This window comes from Electrona antarctica, assembly GCF_951216825.1.
Source record: "Electrona antarctica genome assembly, chromosome: 14".
NCBI lineage: Eukaryota > Metazoa > Chordata > Actinopteri > Myctophiformes > Myctophidae > Electrona > Electrona antarctica.
Window position 1 is genome coordinate 11,868,853 of NC_136795.1, and position 16,162 is coordinate 11,885,014.

A 16,162-nucleotide genomic window follows, 5' to 3' on the forward strand; every position below is an offset into this window, starting at 1 on the left:
CATCTTTATGTGCCTGGACCCTGAGTGTTTGCACTGCCAGATAGTTTCACCTCTCACATGTTTGCACAACAACACTTAGTGTGTGTGTGTGTGTGTGTGTGTGTGTGTGTGTGTGTGTGTGTGTGTGTGTGTGTGTGTGTGTGTGTGTGTGTGTGTGTGTGTGTGTGTGTGTGTGTGTGTGTGTGTGTGTGTGTGTGTGTGTGTGTGTGTGTGTGTGTGTGTGTGTGTGTGTGTGTGTGTGTGGTTCTAGCTATATGGGTTTGTCCATTTTGTAGATGGGTTAGGTCTTGTCTGGGGGCAAGATCCTGGAAATGACTGTTAGTGTGTGTTTGTGTGTCTGTGTTGCTCTGGCACTGTGCTCTCCTTACTTTAGGCTTAGGTTTAGGTCACAGAGGCCCAATGGTATAGCCTGGCCTGGGGGCATTCTAACTCTTGGGTGGCCTAGCTTGCGCCCACGCACACACGCAAATGCATACGCATACGCACACACAAACGGGACCCTAAGGAAATCCCTTGTTTGCTATTCCTGTCAATAAACAGCAAATTATATGTCCCCGCATCCAAAGCTGGTGGATGGTTGAGGAGTCTAGATTTTTGAACTGGGGGGCTTTAGAAGTGCCAGAGGTGAGGTCAACCCTGCCCCCACTCCTACCAATCCTTAACTTGAACTCTCTGGTTTCAGACAGCTAGCACAACATGCTGCTGACCGTGACAACTGGGTCCTTAACAAAAGTGTGTTTATGAACTCTCTAGTAGCGTCCCTATTCTGGGGCGAACACACAGTATCGTGAAATATTTGATGTACAGGGAAAGGGGGTGCACCCACCCAGTATAGACGCCTGTGGCACTGTTATGAGCTTTGTCTGTCTGTGTGTGCGTGTGTCTGTGTCACTGTGTGTAGGCCATTGTCAGTGTTGCGGATGTGAGCTTGAATCCCTCACTGTCAGCCCGCTGATCCGGCCTGACATGTATATGTTTGCAAAGTGCATGTGTTTGTTCTAAGCCCTCTAGTTATAGTTATTACCTGCTATCGGCCTCCTCGTCTGCATGTCAGTCTGCCGCTGTGATCACAGTCACACACTGGTATTGAGTGACATTACGGCGGACTGTGCATGTCGCGGTCACAGCCTGTTCCCATTACACCCCATTTCCTCTCAATCACAGAGGACCCCCCCTCCTCCTCTTCTGATTGGCTCGGTGTGATTGATGCAGTATGCTGCTTCAGTTGCTTGGGGTCAAGGCACGTAGGTGCCACAGAGAGGTCACTGGATTTCAGTCGCTATCAGTGCATCCCACAGATTGCACTGATATATCACACACCAAAAAAAACTCCCACCAATCTGGGTTTTGTTTGTCTGCATAATGACGCCGTGCTCCATCTGGGATTGATCTTGACGCTGATATCACTCTCGGGACATTTTGCAAAATGTCTCAACTCAAAGTGAACATTGTGTCATTGGTCCAGTGCGAAATGCTTTCATATGGTGGTATTTGGGAGAAGCAAGTCACAGCTGGCCGTTGGTGCTCTTCTCTTCCAGCCTCTCGCCTCTGTGAGAGCTTTAAATCCCGACCTCTCACATGCTCTTTGACCTCTTCGGCACATCCCTTTCAGGCTCCTCACAAAGGCAAAATTCACTGTAAAACATGGACATGTCACATGGATGGGGCATGTCCCGGGAATCCATCAAAGTAGACCAATGCTTAATTTATACACTGTTGCTCGCAGAAAATAGCAGATCTTAAAGCTTACAACGCGTCACGTTGCAAGTGTGAGCTTGTTGAACAGCTGTTTTTAGTGTGTGACAGGTCACAGTCAACGGACAGTTATAGTTGAGCATAAATCAGGCTTAACTGAGCCAAGGAAGTGGTCGCCCCACAGTGTGCACTTCATCTGCTAAGGGAACAGCCTGATCTGTTATTGTCATTTATTTGTATCCATCTGCCGGTGACGGTGCTTTTGGGTTGTCCCAAAACATGAACTTATCACAAAAGAAAGGATGAAGAAAAACATGTTATGAAGGATGAGCTGGTTACAGCTGGTCAAAGGCCAAGGTCACTGTGACCTCACAAAACATGTTTTAGGCCATAACTCAAGTTTTTATATACAGGGTAAAAATGAAGTGAAGATTTTTGCGGTCAAAGTTCACAGTCGGTCGCAGTCTCGTGCATCATCTAAGGAACTCCTGGAGGGAAATTCATTACATCTGGTACAAACATCCACAATAACAAGGTCAAGGTCGCTGTGAAGTCTGTCACAAAAATGTTTCATACAAACGTGCAATTCAAATCTAAGTGTTTTCAAATTGAGAGACAGAGACATTTCCATATATGGGCATAAAAGGGACACAGACAGATGGGTGAAACGGGTACTCTGACACGGGTACAACGGGTATTACATATAGCCCGGTGGGGCATGGATCTCGTTACCGACTCGTGCTCTACAGCCGGGCTTCGGTCTTATCTATCTATAAATGCACCAAGTCTCTCTGTGTGTACGTGTGTACGTCCACGTAACTCCAGAACCGTTCGCCCCACCAACTTCAAATTCGACACACATGTTCTACACCCCCACATAGAGTGCAGTGCCCGTAGTTGTCCAGAACCGCCACAAAAGGCCTCTGCCCGGGCTCTGGACGGGGCCAGAGCCATCTAATAGAAGAGTTACAATATTGAGGGGGCAGAAACCGAGCGCTGTTCATGCAGCCTGAAGAGGGACAAGCTGGAGTTTTAAATACATTGTTTTCAACGAGGGCGGCGCAAATAAGAGCAATTTTAGCATGTGTGGACCGGGCCCCTACCCAGGCTCCATATATGGAGCAGGCCTGTTCTGACATCACAACACTCCATATTTGGGCATGCCTGACACAGAACTCCATGTATAGGAATAAAGGGACACAGAGATACAGATATAGAAATCTCCATATGGGCATAAAAGGGACACGACAGATGGGTGAAAGGAGTACTCTGACACGGGCACAATAGGTATTGCATAGCCGGGTGGGGCATGGATCTCCAACTTCCATCGTTACCAACTCGTGCTCTATAGTCGGGCTAGTGATTTAAATAAATAAATATGTGTTTTTTTCGACAAATTCGATTTGTGTCCGATTAACCACTTTACTATACTTCATTGTGCAATAGTGAAAATAGCAGAGTTGCAACATATTGTGAGTTTGTAGATGTATTTTCACTTTAAAAAATTAAATAATCGTTCATTCATCATAATAAAAAGTTTTAAATAATCTTGATTTGAAGTCATATCGCCCTACCTACCGGTTTGTCTCTAATTATGAATGATTGTGTTATGATGATGTCTTCAAATCTGCAATGAGGTGTTTTCTGTTCTATCCAGGACAAGATGCTGCGAGTGTTTGACCCCAGAGCCCAGCTCACACCTGTTCAGGTAAGTCCTGACCACTAAACTATTTTGACCTGAGATCAGATTATAAAAATGTCTTCTACATCCTGACAGTTTTCTGAAAAAGCTATGTTTCTATGTCAGTCGTTCTTCGATTTTTCAAAAATAGCAGACCTACAAGCTCGTAGCGCGCCACGAGTGGCGCGCTACGAGCTTGTAGATCTGCTATTTTTCAATAGCTAAAGCATAACATAATGCTAACACCAAAAGGGGTTCCCGCCCAAAATGGGCTAATGCAGTCCTGTCGTTCACCACACCACCCAAACCAAAAAACACTTGTTTTTGACTCATTTGACTCATTTAACAAAATCTGTTAATCCAACCTTTTCTGCAAAAAAAAAAAAAAAAAATCTTAGTTTTTTTTACTCTGGGGGCATGACCTCCTTTTTTTGTTAAGGAACTAGGATTTGGCTGCTTCCCTTTTCAGTCCAACGTCCTTATCATTCATACATACATACATACATACATGCATGCATACATGCATACATACATACATACATACATACATACATACATACATACATACAATTTATATAGCATTTTTCTGTGTACTCAAAGTTGCTTTACAACTTTCATAGGATTTTATTTTATTAAAAAGTAAAAAACTATAGAAGTAAAGGTAAACAAGGGGGGATGAGGTGGGTTTTGAGTGGTTTTAAATGTGGCGAGGGAGGGGGCAGTTTTGATGTGAGTTGTATTAGGGAAGGGGCAGCCACCAAGAAGGCCCTGTCAAGTGTCACACCAGGTTTGTTTCTTTGTCCTGGGGATGCCAAGGAGGTTGGCATCACCCAACCTGAGGGAGCGGGAGGGGTGTGGTGTTGGAGGAGTTCATAGCGGTAGGGCAGTGGTGGCCTAAGGGTTCTAGGAGCGCCCTTGTTGCCGAAAGGTTGCCGGTTCGATTCCCCGGACGGGCAGGAACAATCTGGGTCGGGAAGTGATTTGTCATCACTCACCCAACACTGCTGAAGTGCCCTTGAGCAAGGCACTGAACCCCCAATTGCTCCAGTGGAGCTGCTTAGTGGCCAACAGTATAAGACTGTGGTTGTACTGGTCAGCTCCCAGGTTTTAATGTGTCTGTCTGCCTGTCTGTATGTCTGTCTGTGTGTTTCTATGTGTAGGGCGTTGCTGAAAATGAGCACTTGTGCTCAGCTACTACCCTGGGTAAATAACGGGGGGGGGAAAAGTGGTGACGGGGAGCCTTCCCGGGTGCTTCTGTTTTTATTCCTACTAACAACAACATTACTACATGTTTAAGGCAGTAGCGCTGACAGATTCTGCTGTTAGCACAGAATCTGTCTTGAGAGATTAAGCCGAGGGCAAACACGTGCTGAGAGAGGTCTTCGTGTGATGCCTTGAATCAGAAGCAGAAAGCCTTTTTGCTATTTATTATGTAGTGTGGCTATTTAAGCATAGATGGGTCAAGAGTGCCCAGGTCTATGTTCACAGCCATTGTCTGTGTTTGATTTTCCCTGTGTGAAAAGGGCTTTACTCGGAGAGTGTGCAAATGTAATTTAACCACATGAACCCTACTGTCCTTATTATGGGGTGAACATTTGGCAAAAGGCAGGCTTTTTACAAGCTCACCACATGTGGTGAGCTTGTAATGTCCCAATATGTCCCAATATGTTGCAATATGCGAGCAATGTTTGCTTGCCTTGTAGAACGGCTATTTTCAGCCGAAGATATTTGCTGTAGACAGAAAATAGGAGCGGACCAATTATAGAGCCCTGAGGGACAATTAATTATATATCAGCTTTAAGTGGTTAAATTAACATTAATTGTACTGCGTAGTCTCCATGTGGCTCCACACTTGACTCCATTTCGCGTTGTGCGACTAGTTCCCCTGTCCAGTGACAAACATGTTGACATTCGCCCAGCGTGTGTGACTCATCTGCTTTTGATTTATTGGAGACTCAGTACACATCTTGCCTCCTCCCTCCCTCTGCTGTCCTCTTCCCACGGGTACCCATCCCACAACGCGCTGGCGGTGATACGGCCATGATCCCCAGCTCTCCAAACCGCTCACACTCTGCTGCCTTAGACTGGGGAAGCCGCCCACCGACGGCCGGCATCCCCGGGGCGAGCCAATAGGTCTCCATCGCAACCCGGCGGGAATGAGGAAGTGGATTAGGGGAAGGAGCTCGAGTGTGTGTGTGTTTGAGGAACGGGGGGGCCAATGCGGCACAAAGATTCTCACACTGTTCAGCCACGGGACCTCCCAAAGCGTTTTCATTACTGTGGGTGCTGCAGTCGGCCCCGTCCCATAGGCCCCTGGCTCTCTCATCTGTAAACACCGGGAGCGCTACAACAACAGTGCACGCGGCTGTAGATTAAATACCTGGAGGACACATCACCCATCACGTTGGAAGGCTGCTGTGTGTGCGTGTGTGTGTGTGTGTGTGTGTGTGGGGGAGGCATTCTTGTGCGTGTTCGGCATGTATGTGTGCATACATGTCTCTTTGCCTGTGCTCACGTACGCACACACGTCCAAGTCTCTATGTTTGCATAGCTCTCGCACCTTTTTGCTGTTGATGAAAGGCTCAGTGTTTTAGAGAGAGAGAGAGAGAGAGAGAGAGGTATGTGTTGTTCCGCCTGACGTCAGCGGCTCCTGACAGCCGAGGGAAGAGGGGCCTGGCGGTGGAAAAACGTCTCATGATGATTGTTCTCATTGACGGCCTTAGGCTCAGTGCCGGCGAAACATGCTTTTATATGTACGGTGTATGTACGGTTACATGTACGCCCGTCTGTGTGTGGCAGAATACAGTAGTGTTTGCCTTGGAAACATGAAACGTGTCGACTGGCTCCAGTCCAAGTGTTTGAACCTGGATGTTTACCTCAGGTGTGTCAGAAGACCGAAGCCTCTTTCTTTTGTTTAGTTCTTTTTACACGTGGCCTTTCAGCAGCTTTCTTAAATGGCTCAATGCAACATGCTCCAGTTTTCAGCACCTCTGAATCCCTGAGTGACACAAGACAGGACATTAACCACATGAACCCTAGTGTCCTTATTCAGGGGCGACCAGTAGCTGAAAATAGCCAATCTTTATAGGCTCACAACGCGTTGAGTTCTGAGCCTGTAGATTGGCTATTTTCAGGAAAGAAATTTGTTGTTGAGGGAAAAACGCAGCAGACCTAATAGACCTCTGGGGATTTCGGTCAACAAAGTACAGTATATAATGTACAGTAGGGTTTGAGTGGTTAAGTGTGGCTTCTCGACAGCTCTCCAGAATCACCATTCGGACTGAAGACATTTCCGGTACATTCGCTCTCTAGGACATGCCCCCCCCCTCCCCATCAACCAAGAATCCAAGTGAATTCCAATCTAATATGCTTGCATTGCCTTTAAATCACAGTTAAAAGGTTCTCCTCATTAGTTTAGATTGAATCAGTATTGAGTAGAGTCTGCATGTCTGAACCAAACTCGCCAATATGAGTCCGGTGGTTACTGGTTGGTGTAGACGTGCTGCTGGGACATTCCAGCCAAGCCCACTGACTCTCCCTGACGCTCGCTGCCCCCCCCCCTCTTCCTCGCTGTCTCATTACCAGAGGTTTAGAGTTAGACAATAGCCTCGCTCTTAAAAGCCATTGGAAGAGGCGAGGAGAGGAAAAGAAGAGGGAGAGGAAAGGGAGATGAAGTGAGAGGAGATGAGTGGTGTGGAGAGGCCGGAGTCAGCAGCATGTCCCTGATCTTCTGCACATGGCTCCACCACCTCAAACCAATGAAGGGTTGAGATGTAAAGATCGAACTTTGATTTTACTTTCTTGTTCTCTCTCATCTGTCCATCTTGAACTCGTCCACTTTGCATCTGTTTCATTATTCCTTTACCTTATGCGTGCACAAAACGCACATGCTCTCCTTTTTACCCCTCCTAGTCCATGTCTCTGATATGTCAAAGGACGTTGGTTTGTGAGGCGCCAGCTGTGGCTCTGTGGAGTCCAGAGTGGGCAGAGCCTCGCCCTGACAGCTTTCACATGTGCTGTCTTCTCCATCTTTCTCCTTCTAAGGGGAGAACGTGAGAACCGCTGCAGCTCCCATTAACTGGAGAAGACTTTAATGAGCACAAGGTGGTTGATCCCAACAACGTGGAAACCCAATGAGGGCAGTAACTAGTGGGGCCACGCACATTTCTAAAGATCAATTTATACTTAATTACATTATATTTATACTGTAGTAAAATGATAGTTATTGTTTTCCATGGTTCAACGGAAATACCGGATTTTCACTTGGGAAAGAAAATGTACCGCATTGAGCCAGGCTTAACGCATGCGCCATGCGTTCGGCCCTTTCGCAATCGCTTCTTTACACATAACACTTGGAGACGGTTGGTTTAGCGTGCATTTACACAGTTGTGCCACAAACTGATTTGTTTTTGCTTAATGTGAGGACACAGCAATAGTGTCCACCGCGGTCTCGTTAGGCTTTGCGTTTTCATCGCTGGGTTGCTTCAAGATCTGACTTGATGGCAGGGAATGGCCGGCACGGCCGCAAAGTAAACAGAGAAAGGCTGAGAAGTGTCCGCGCTATTTGGGTCTCTAACCTCACTGTGAGCTGTGTTTGGCTTCTCACATGAGAGCCAGTCAGTTGTCCTCATCAGCAAAAGCCACAGCTCTTCTCTGGAATGATTGCTGGGGAGGCTATCTCACGAAAGCTGGAGTCCATTAGAGGGAGGGAGGGCGGGGGTTCCTGTTTTTATTTATTTTATTTTTGGAGGAGGTGAGAAGTGAAGGATTAGAATCTCCCTCCGCAACACAAATAACTGACTTATACCCTGAAACATGATGGATATTTCTCTTGATAGTCTGTATGAATCTTACCCACATGAACCCTAACTGTCCCTATCCGGTGGCGAACATGCAGTGAAAACAGCAGATCTACACACTTTTAGATACACACATCATAGTTAAATCTCTGGGTTAACCACAGACAAAGTCGGGCTGCATACGTTGGTCCGACGTACTAACATTCCGACATGCAACAGTCCGACACATGCGTGGCTGGTTAAAGGCCTATTCATAGTCTGGATTTTCGGTGGTGAGGTGACCACCGCTCCGGTGGTGAGCTGACCACCGGAGCTGAAATAACATTGAGCGGTGGTGAGTAAAAACAGAGAGAAGGGCTGGGGTGGTGACGGTGGTTTGCTCTTCACCGCGGCTCGTGACGTCATGTAGTTCGGTGGTCACCTCACTACCGAAAATCCAGACTATGTATGAGCCTTAAGACTCACCCGTGGCTCCCGACATGCGTTGCCGGTTAAGACACATGCGTTGCCGGTTAAGACACATGCGTTGCCGGTTAAGACACATGCGTTGCCGGTTAAGACACATGCGTTGCCGATTAAGACACATGCGTTGCCGGTTAAGACACATGCGTTGCCGGTTAAGACACATGCGTTGCCGGTTAAGACACATGCGTTGCCGGTTAAGACACATGCGTTGCCGGTTAAGACTTCACCATGGCTTCCCTGTGAGGTTAGGGTTTGGTGCAGGATTTTCGGACTTATGCCTGTCGGACGGTTAGTACGTCAGACCAAACACATGCACCCGACAAAGTCACACCTGTCCAGTGTCAGTGTTAACATTACTGTATACTGGCACAATCAGACCATGCTTGTTCAGTTGTGCTGCGGGTGCAGCCAGGCAGGATAGGATAGCATGGTGGAGTCCAGTGCAGTGGCCCGGGGCTGGCTCATCCCTCTGGCCAGGATCGGACTGGGTTCTCCCACAGCCAGGTGGGGTAAATTTAGACCCTAATTACAACTCTGCTCCTGCTGTATTTACGGGAAATAAGACTGCAGGGTAATTAAGGTCTTGGACAGGAGAAGCAGTGTGTACTGCATCTGTAATCAGTGTGTGTGTGTGTCTGTGCGTGTGTGCGTGTGTGCGTGTGTGTGCTTGCTCGCTTACAGACGGGTGTATTTAAGTAGTTGGCATGCTGTGTGTGTGTGTGTGTGTGTGTGTGTGTGTGTGTGTGTGTGTGTGTGTGTGTGTGTGTGTGTGTGTGTGTGTGTGTGTGTGTGTGTGTGTGTGTGTGTGTGTGTGTGTGTGTGTGTGTGTGTGTGTGTGTGTGTGTGTGTGTGTGTGTGTGTGTGTGTGTGTGTGTGTGTGTGTGTGTGTGTGTGTGTGTGTGTGCGCGCGCGTGTGTATCTGCCCATGTGGCATACTTGGAATCTCCCACCACTAAAGATCAGATAGACTTTCAGATATATATTTTGTTGTTTTGTTTTTGTCTGTCCTTTTAAAGCCACTTCATGTTAATATAAGGAAAGTTAACGGTGATATATTTCATACATTTATCTCACACAATACGTGAAACCGTTATCCATATTATGCTGCTAATCCCCCTCTATATGTCCATTAACATTCCATCATGGTGTGCAATGCCGTGCCTGCAGATATTGTTTTCATATTGTTTCATTTAAATACTTAGAATAAAAATGTAAGTAAGTAGAATCTCAAAAGAACGAAAAGAAACCACCAACCCTCTAGAGAAATAATGAACAGAACAGAACTAGGTCTGCTTATTTTTCCCCTACACCTTTGTTGGCTATTCTTGGCTTGAACCCTCGGTGCCATAGCATCCCTTGAACCCTCGGTGCCATAGCATCCCTTGCGCTGGCCTCTTGTTTTGAGATGAGTCTCTGTACAGCCGGGGCCTCCACCCTGCCCTGCCTGCCTGTCCTGAGAGGAGTCTCTGTACAGCCGGGGCCTCCACCCTGCCCTGAGATGAGTCTCTGTACAGCCGGGGCCTCCACCCTGCCCTGCCTGCCTGTCCTGAGATGAGTCTCTGTACAGCCGGGGCCTCCACCCTGCCCTGCCTGCCTGTCCTGAGAGGAGTCTCTGTACAGCCGGGGCCTCCACCCTGTCCTGCCTGCCTGTCTTGTCCTGAGATGAGTCTCTGTACAGCCGGGGCCTCCACCCTGCCCTGCCTGCCTGTCCTGAGAGGAGTCTCTGTACAGCCGGGGCCTCCACCCTGTCCTGCCTGCCTGTCTTGTCCTGAGAGGAGTCTCTGTACAGCCGGGGCCTCCACCCTGCCCTGCCTGCCTGTCCTGAGAGGAGTCTCTGTACAGCCGGGGCCTCCACCCTGCCCTGCCTGCCTGTCCTGCGTTCACGGTGCTCATTTATCCACCGTATAGTACCACGGTGTCGCTTGCTGAACATCCATTATTTTCGGGAAGCCGGCGCCGTCGAACGATGGAGCATCAGTTAAGCTGAAGGCTCCTCGGGCCCACATCACAGGGACCGAGGACAACCGCACGTACAGATCCCATAGAGAGTGGACAAGGTGTCATGTGGGTGTGGTGATGCGCGTGCCTTGGGCGGGCACTTGCGCCCCCTGGTGTGTGTGTGTGTGTGTGTGTGTGTGTGTGTGTGTGTGTGTGTGTGTGTGTGTGTGTGTGTGTGTGTGTGTGTGTGTGTGTGTGTGTGTGTGTGTGTGTGTGTGTGTGTGTGTGTGTGTGTGTGTGTGTGTGTGTGTGTGTGTGTGTGTGTGTGTGTGTGTGTGTGTGTGTACTGTGTGTGTGTGTACTGTGTTTGCATGTGCGTGTGTGTATACTGTGTTTGCATGTGCGTGTGTATACTTGTGTGTGTGTGTGCTGTGTTTGCGTGTGCGTACTGTGTTTGCATGTGCGTGTGTATACTTGTGTGTGTGTGTGTGTGTGTGTGTGTAGGGTGCGCATGTGTGCTTCAAATTACAGTGCTGAAAATACCCCTCATAGTTTTGGGCCGGTGCTGGCTGTAGAGCTGTCGATCTGTGGTCGCTGGCGCAGGACGGAGACAGGAAAAGGGAATAGTTTTCTGGATGCGGGGGCCAGAGTTCTCCTCTTCTTCGCCTCAGGCTTCTGCTGCTTTGGGTGAAATTAGAGAGGGCCACGGGCTGGAATGGGTTTGGACTTGAGGAGAGCGCGCTGGGCAGGGCCAAGGAAAAACATCGCGGTTTTCACTGCTATAGGTGGCGTCGACTAGCCACTCGAATCCCCTTTTATATCCCTCCATAAAAACAGACAGACCGTAGTTCTCCGTGGTAGGTGTGTGTGTGTGTGTGTTTCTCTCTTTGTATCCATTATGTTTTGCTGTGTGTGTGGCAGTGTGTGTCCATGCTCATATTTCTCATTACAGGCAGAATAAACTACCAGCGGGCACGGTGAGCTTAGTGTGTGTGTGTGTGTGTGTGTGTGTGTGTGTGTGTGTGTGTGTGTGTGTGTGTGTGTGTGTGTCTGTGGACTCTGGCAGGCAGTACAATGAGGCTCTGTCGGTGCTGCAGAGGGGATTATGCAGCTTGTATAGTGATGTGTGGACCTAGGGATGCTCTGAAGCAGGGGTTGTATAGTGATGTGTGGACCTAGGGATGCTCTGAAGCAGGGGTTGTATAGCGATGTGTGGACCTCCTAGGGGATGCTCTGAAGCAGGGGTTGTATAGTGATGTGTGGACCTAGGGGATGCTCTGAAGCAGGGGTTGTATAGTGATGTGTGGACCTAGGGGATGCTCTGAAGCAGGGGTTGTATAGTGATGTGTGGACCTAGGGGATGCTCTGAAGCAGGGGTTGTATAGTGATGTGTGGACCTAGGGGATGCTCTGAAGCAGGGGTTGTATAGCGATGTGTGGACCTAGGGGAGCCTCTGAAGCAGGGGTTGTATAGTGATGTGTGGACCTAGGGGATCCTCTGAAGCAGGGGTTGTATAGTGATGTGTGGACCTAGGGGATGCTCTGAAGCAGGGGTTGTATAGTGATGTGTGGACCTAGGGGATCCTCTGAAGCAGGGGTTGTATAGTGATGTGTGGACCTAGGGGATGCTCTGAAGCAGGGGTTGTATAGCGATGTGTGGACCTCCTAGGGGATGCTCTGAAGCAGGGGTTGTATAGTGATGTGTGGACCTAGGGGATGCTCTGAAGCAGGGGTTGTATAGCGATGTGTGGACCTAGGGGATGCTCTGAAGCAGGGGTTGTATAGTGATGTGTGGACCTAGGGATGCTCTGAAGCAGGGGTTGTATAGCGATGTGTGGACCTAGGGGATGCTCTGAAGCAGGGGTTGTATAGTGATGTGTGGACCTAGGGGATGCTCTGAAGCAGGGGTTGTATAGTGATGTGTGGACCTAGGGGATCCTCTGAAGCAGGGGTTGTATAGCGATGTGTGGACCTAGGGGATGCTCTGAAGCAGGGGTTGTATAGTGATGTGTGGACCTAGGGGATGCTCTGAAGCAGGGGTTGTATAGCGATGTGTGGACCTAGGGGATGCTCTGAAGCAGGGGTTGTATAGTGATGTGTGGACCTAGGGATGCTCTGAAGCAGGGGTTGTATAGTGATGTGTGGACCTAGGGGATGCTCTGAAGCAGGGGTTGTATAGTGATGTGTGGACCTAGGGATGCTCTGAAGCAGGGGTTGTATAGTGATGTGTGGACCTAGGGGATGCTCTGAAGCAGGGGTTGTATAGCGATGTGTGGACCTAGGGGATGCTCTGAAGCAGGGGTTGTATAGTGATGTGTGGACCTAGGGGATGCTCTGAAGCAGGGGTTGTATAGTGATGTGTGGACCTAGGGGATCCTCTGAAGCAGGGGTTGTATAGTGATGTGTGGACCTAGGGGATCCTCTGAAGCAGGGGTTGTATAGTGATGTGTGGACCTAGGGGATGCTCTGAAGCAGGGGTTGTATAGTGATGTGTGGACCTAGGGGATGCTCTGAAGCAGGGGTTGTATAGTGATGTGTGGACCTAGGGGAGCCTCTGAAGCAGGGGTTGTATAGTGATGTGTGGACCTATGGGATGCTCTGAAGCAGGGGTTGTATAGTGATGTGTGGACCTAGGGGATCCTCTGAAGCAGGGGTTGTATAGTGATGTGTGGACCTAGGGGATGCTCTGAAGCAGGGGTTGTATAGTGATGTGTGGACCTAGGGGATGCTCTGAAGCAGGGGTTGTATAGTGATGTGTGGACCTAGGGGAGCCTCTGAAGCAGGGGTTGTATAGTGATGTGTGGACCTATGGGATGCTCTGAAGCAGGGGTTGTATAGTGATGTGTGGACCTAGGGGATCCTCTGAAGCAGGGGTTGTATAGTGATGTGTGGACCTAGGGGATGCTCTGAAGCAGGGGTTGTATAGTGATGTGTGGACCTAGGGGAGCCTCTGAAGCAGGGGTTGTATAGCGATGTGTGGACCTAGGGATGCTCTGAAGCAGGGGTTGTATAGTGATGTGTGGACCTAGGGATGCTCTGAAGCAGGGGTCCCCAAACTTTTTCATGTCAAGGACCCCCAAAAATGATACTCATTAGCCTGCGGACCCCCATTTGAAAGTATATCCAAAGGACCCCCATAAGAGAAGGCTTTTATGGCTCTAGCAGTGATTCTCAACCATTTTCATTTCAAGGACCCCCATTTAATGGCATTTCAATCTCTGGGACCCCCAATTTATATTGTAAAATCTATGTTAATTTAACTCAGTGTACAAATGTTCCATTTGTACATTCTCAGAGTTACAGACCCATAAGGGTCCATTTGGTTCCTAACTATCATTTTGCTGGGGACCCCCTGGAACTCCCTCAAGGACCCCTGGGGGTCCTTGGACCCAGATTTAAGAACCACTGGTCTGAAAGACGAGCGGGGGGCTAGCATAGACGAGAGAGGTCTTGCCCTGGACGTGCCTTTATAAAGCTTTGATGTATTTTCACTTATCTGAGCTCCCGCTCGACTCCTGCCGTTCGGGCATCAGTCTGGTCACAGCTCCATTGGTTTGTATGTCAGCCATCCTGTAATGTAAAACAAAACAAAAAATCACCTTGAATTATTTTTACATAGATTCGTGAATCTCTGCCTGCTGAGTGAAAATATGGGTTAAACTCAAAACTGGATGGAAACAATATTTATAAACTAACTGTATACAGAACTAATACAAAGACGTTGAGTGGTCCTTCATATCGGAACCTTACAATTTTTTCCTGGCCATATTTAACTGCCATATATTGAGTTTATGGAGAACCGGGATGGAAGCAACGATGGAGGGCTCGTCTGAGGAGTCCCATCTGTGTCCCTTAACCTTCCCATGTGCACACACACACACGTTGGCTGTCTAATGTCACACATTCCCGGTATTCTGAGATGAGGCGTTGCGCTCGATGCCGTTGGCGTGTTGAATCCGCGCTGAAATGCTAGAAACGTGACTCGAGTTTCATTGTAATTACTGTAAATTACTTTGTGCGCATCAGAATTGTGAGAGATTCTATTTCCATACACGGCCTCAAAAATGCTCAGAATCCTGCTTTCTCACCAACCAATTCTTCTCACAAACACCCTCCCGTCAACTCCAACCAGAGAATGAGATTTTGATACTTCCTCCAGAATGAAAATGTGTTTAGAGCTCGGAGAATGTCTAATACTAACACCGCAAGGCTGTGGAGTCAACATTGTGAAACGTGAAATATAATGTCTATAAAGAACCGCGGCATGTTCCAAGTATATGTCAGAGCTCCACATAGAGGCATGAGCTCCGCATTCCAGCTACACAAGCAGCATAATTTAGCTTGCAAGTTGCAACCAAACCAAATCCTTTTAGTATATCAAAAATCTATTTTCTAATGCACCCAGCCACACCACGTTTGTTGGACCGGCACTGTTGATTTATGGAGCCGTCGCTGACAGCATAGAAGCCTCATCCCCTGGTCCTTGGATGCTGTGGTGTTGTCTGAAAACTACTTGTGTGTGTGTGTGCTGAACGTGTGCCCGAAGCCTATTCCTCTCCCCTAACTGTGTAAACATGTCATAGTAGAATTACTCTGTAGATTTCCTCCTGTTCTCTTGCATTCTCACCTCTCTAGATGCCACTATTTAACCCTGCAGCGCAAGATAACATGTATGGGGGAGTCCGTAAACACTTCATATATTATAGTTGCAGTATGTTACATGAAGACTGTGTTGATTGGGAAATGCTAGCACGTATTTGGCTTTTCTTCCCCTCCACATCGCCGGTCCAACACAGACGTGGTAACACTCATATTTCTTCTCGCTGAAAGCTGGAGTACTGGACTTATATAGTCGAGGAAAGACACCTGGCAGGTCTGGCCCCCGTTGTGTGTTTAGTTCTGCCGAAGGGGTCAAGCTGCCAAATGGTGGGTTGATCTCCCGTGTAACCGGCGTAATCCCCGCGACCTTTGACTCTCCCGTGGCAAACGCCTGACCCTAATATAAGCTTTCATCAAATGGGATTTAGTTTGACATCCTCAACCAAGTGCCGCTTTGTGCTCAAGAAGGCATTTATTGACATGATGAACTACCTCAACATGAGATCACCTCCTCTTTGTAGGTTATGTCGCCGTTGTTTTAATACATGCACAATACGTACACACTGCGCAGATGTAACTACCTCGCCTGTCATCTCCAAAACCAATGTTTTAAAGACATTTGTTTTATTTAGATCATTGTCTCTTTGGAATAACCTGCCTCGAAACCTCTGCTGCAACCTCTGCTGCATTTACAGAAGTGAAGTATTTTTGTAAATGGTAAATAAATAAATGGTAAATGGTGCATTTACAGTTGGGTGCCACCGATATTGTCCCTTATCATTTGACCCATTTAGGCCTGACCTCAAAACTTTTAAAAATCCTTCTAAATCCTGAAAAAATCCTTCTAAATTTTCACGATTTTTCAAAAATAGCAGACCTACAAGCTCGTAGCGCGCCACTTGGTGGCGCGCTATGAGCTTGTAGATCTGCTATTTTTCAATAGCTAAATTATAACATAATGTTTAAAACACCAAAAGGGGTTCCCG

General features: G+C 48.0%; 1 protein-coding gene across 1 annotated transcript in view; it reads left to right on the forward strand.

Annotated features, from left to right (window-relative positions):
• coro7 (coronin 7) overlaps window positions 1-16,162 on the forward strand; it is a 196,882-nt gene that overhangs the window by 12,771 nt on the left and 167,949 nt on the right. Inside the window, exon 7 of the mRNA XM_079521686.1 lies at window positions 3,353-3,403. Within this exon, the coding sequence (XP_079377812.1) occupies window positions 3,353-3,403 (51 nt within the window). The remainder of the gene's footprint in view (window positions 1-3,352; window positions 3,404-16,162) is intronic.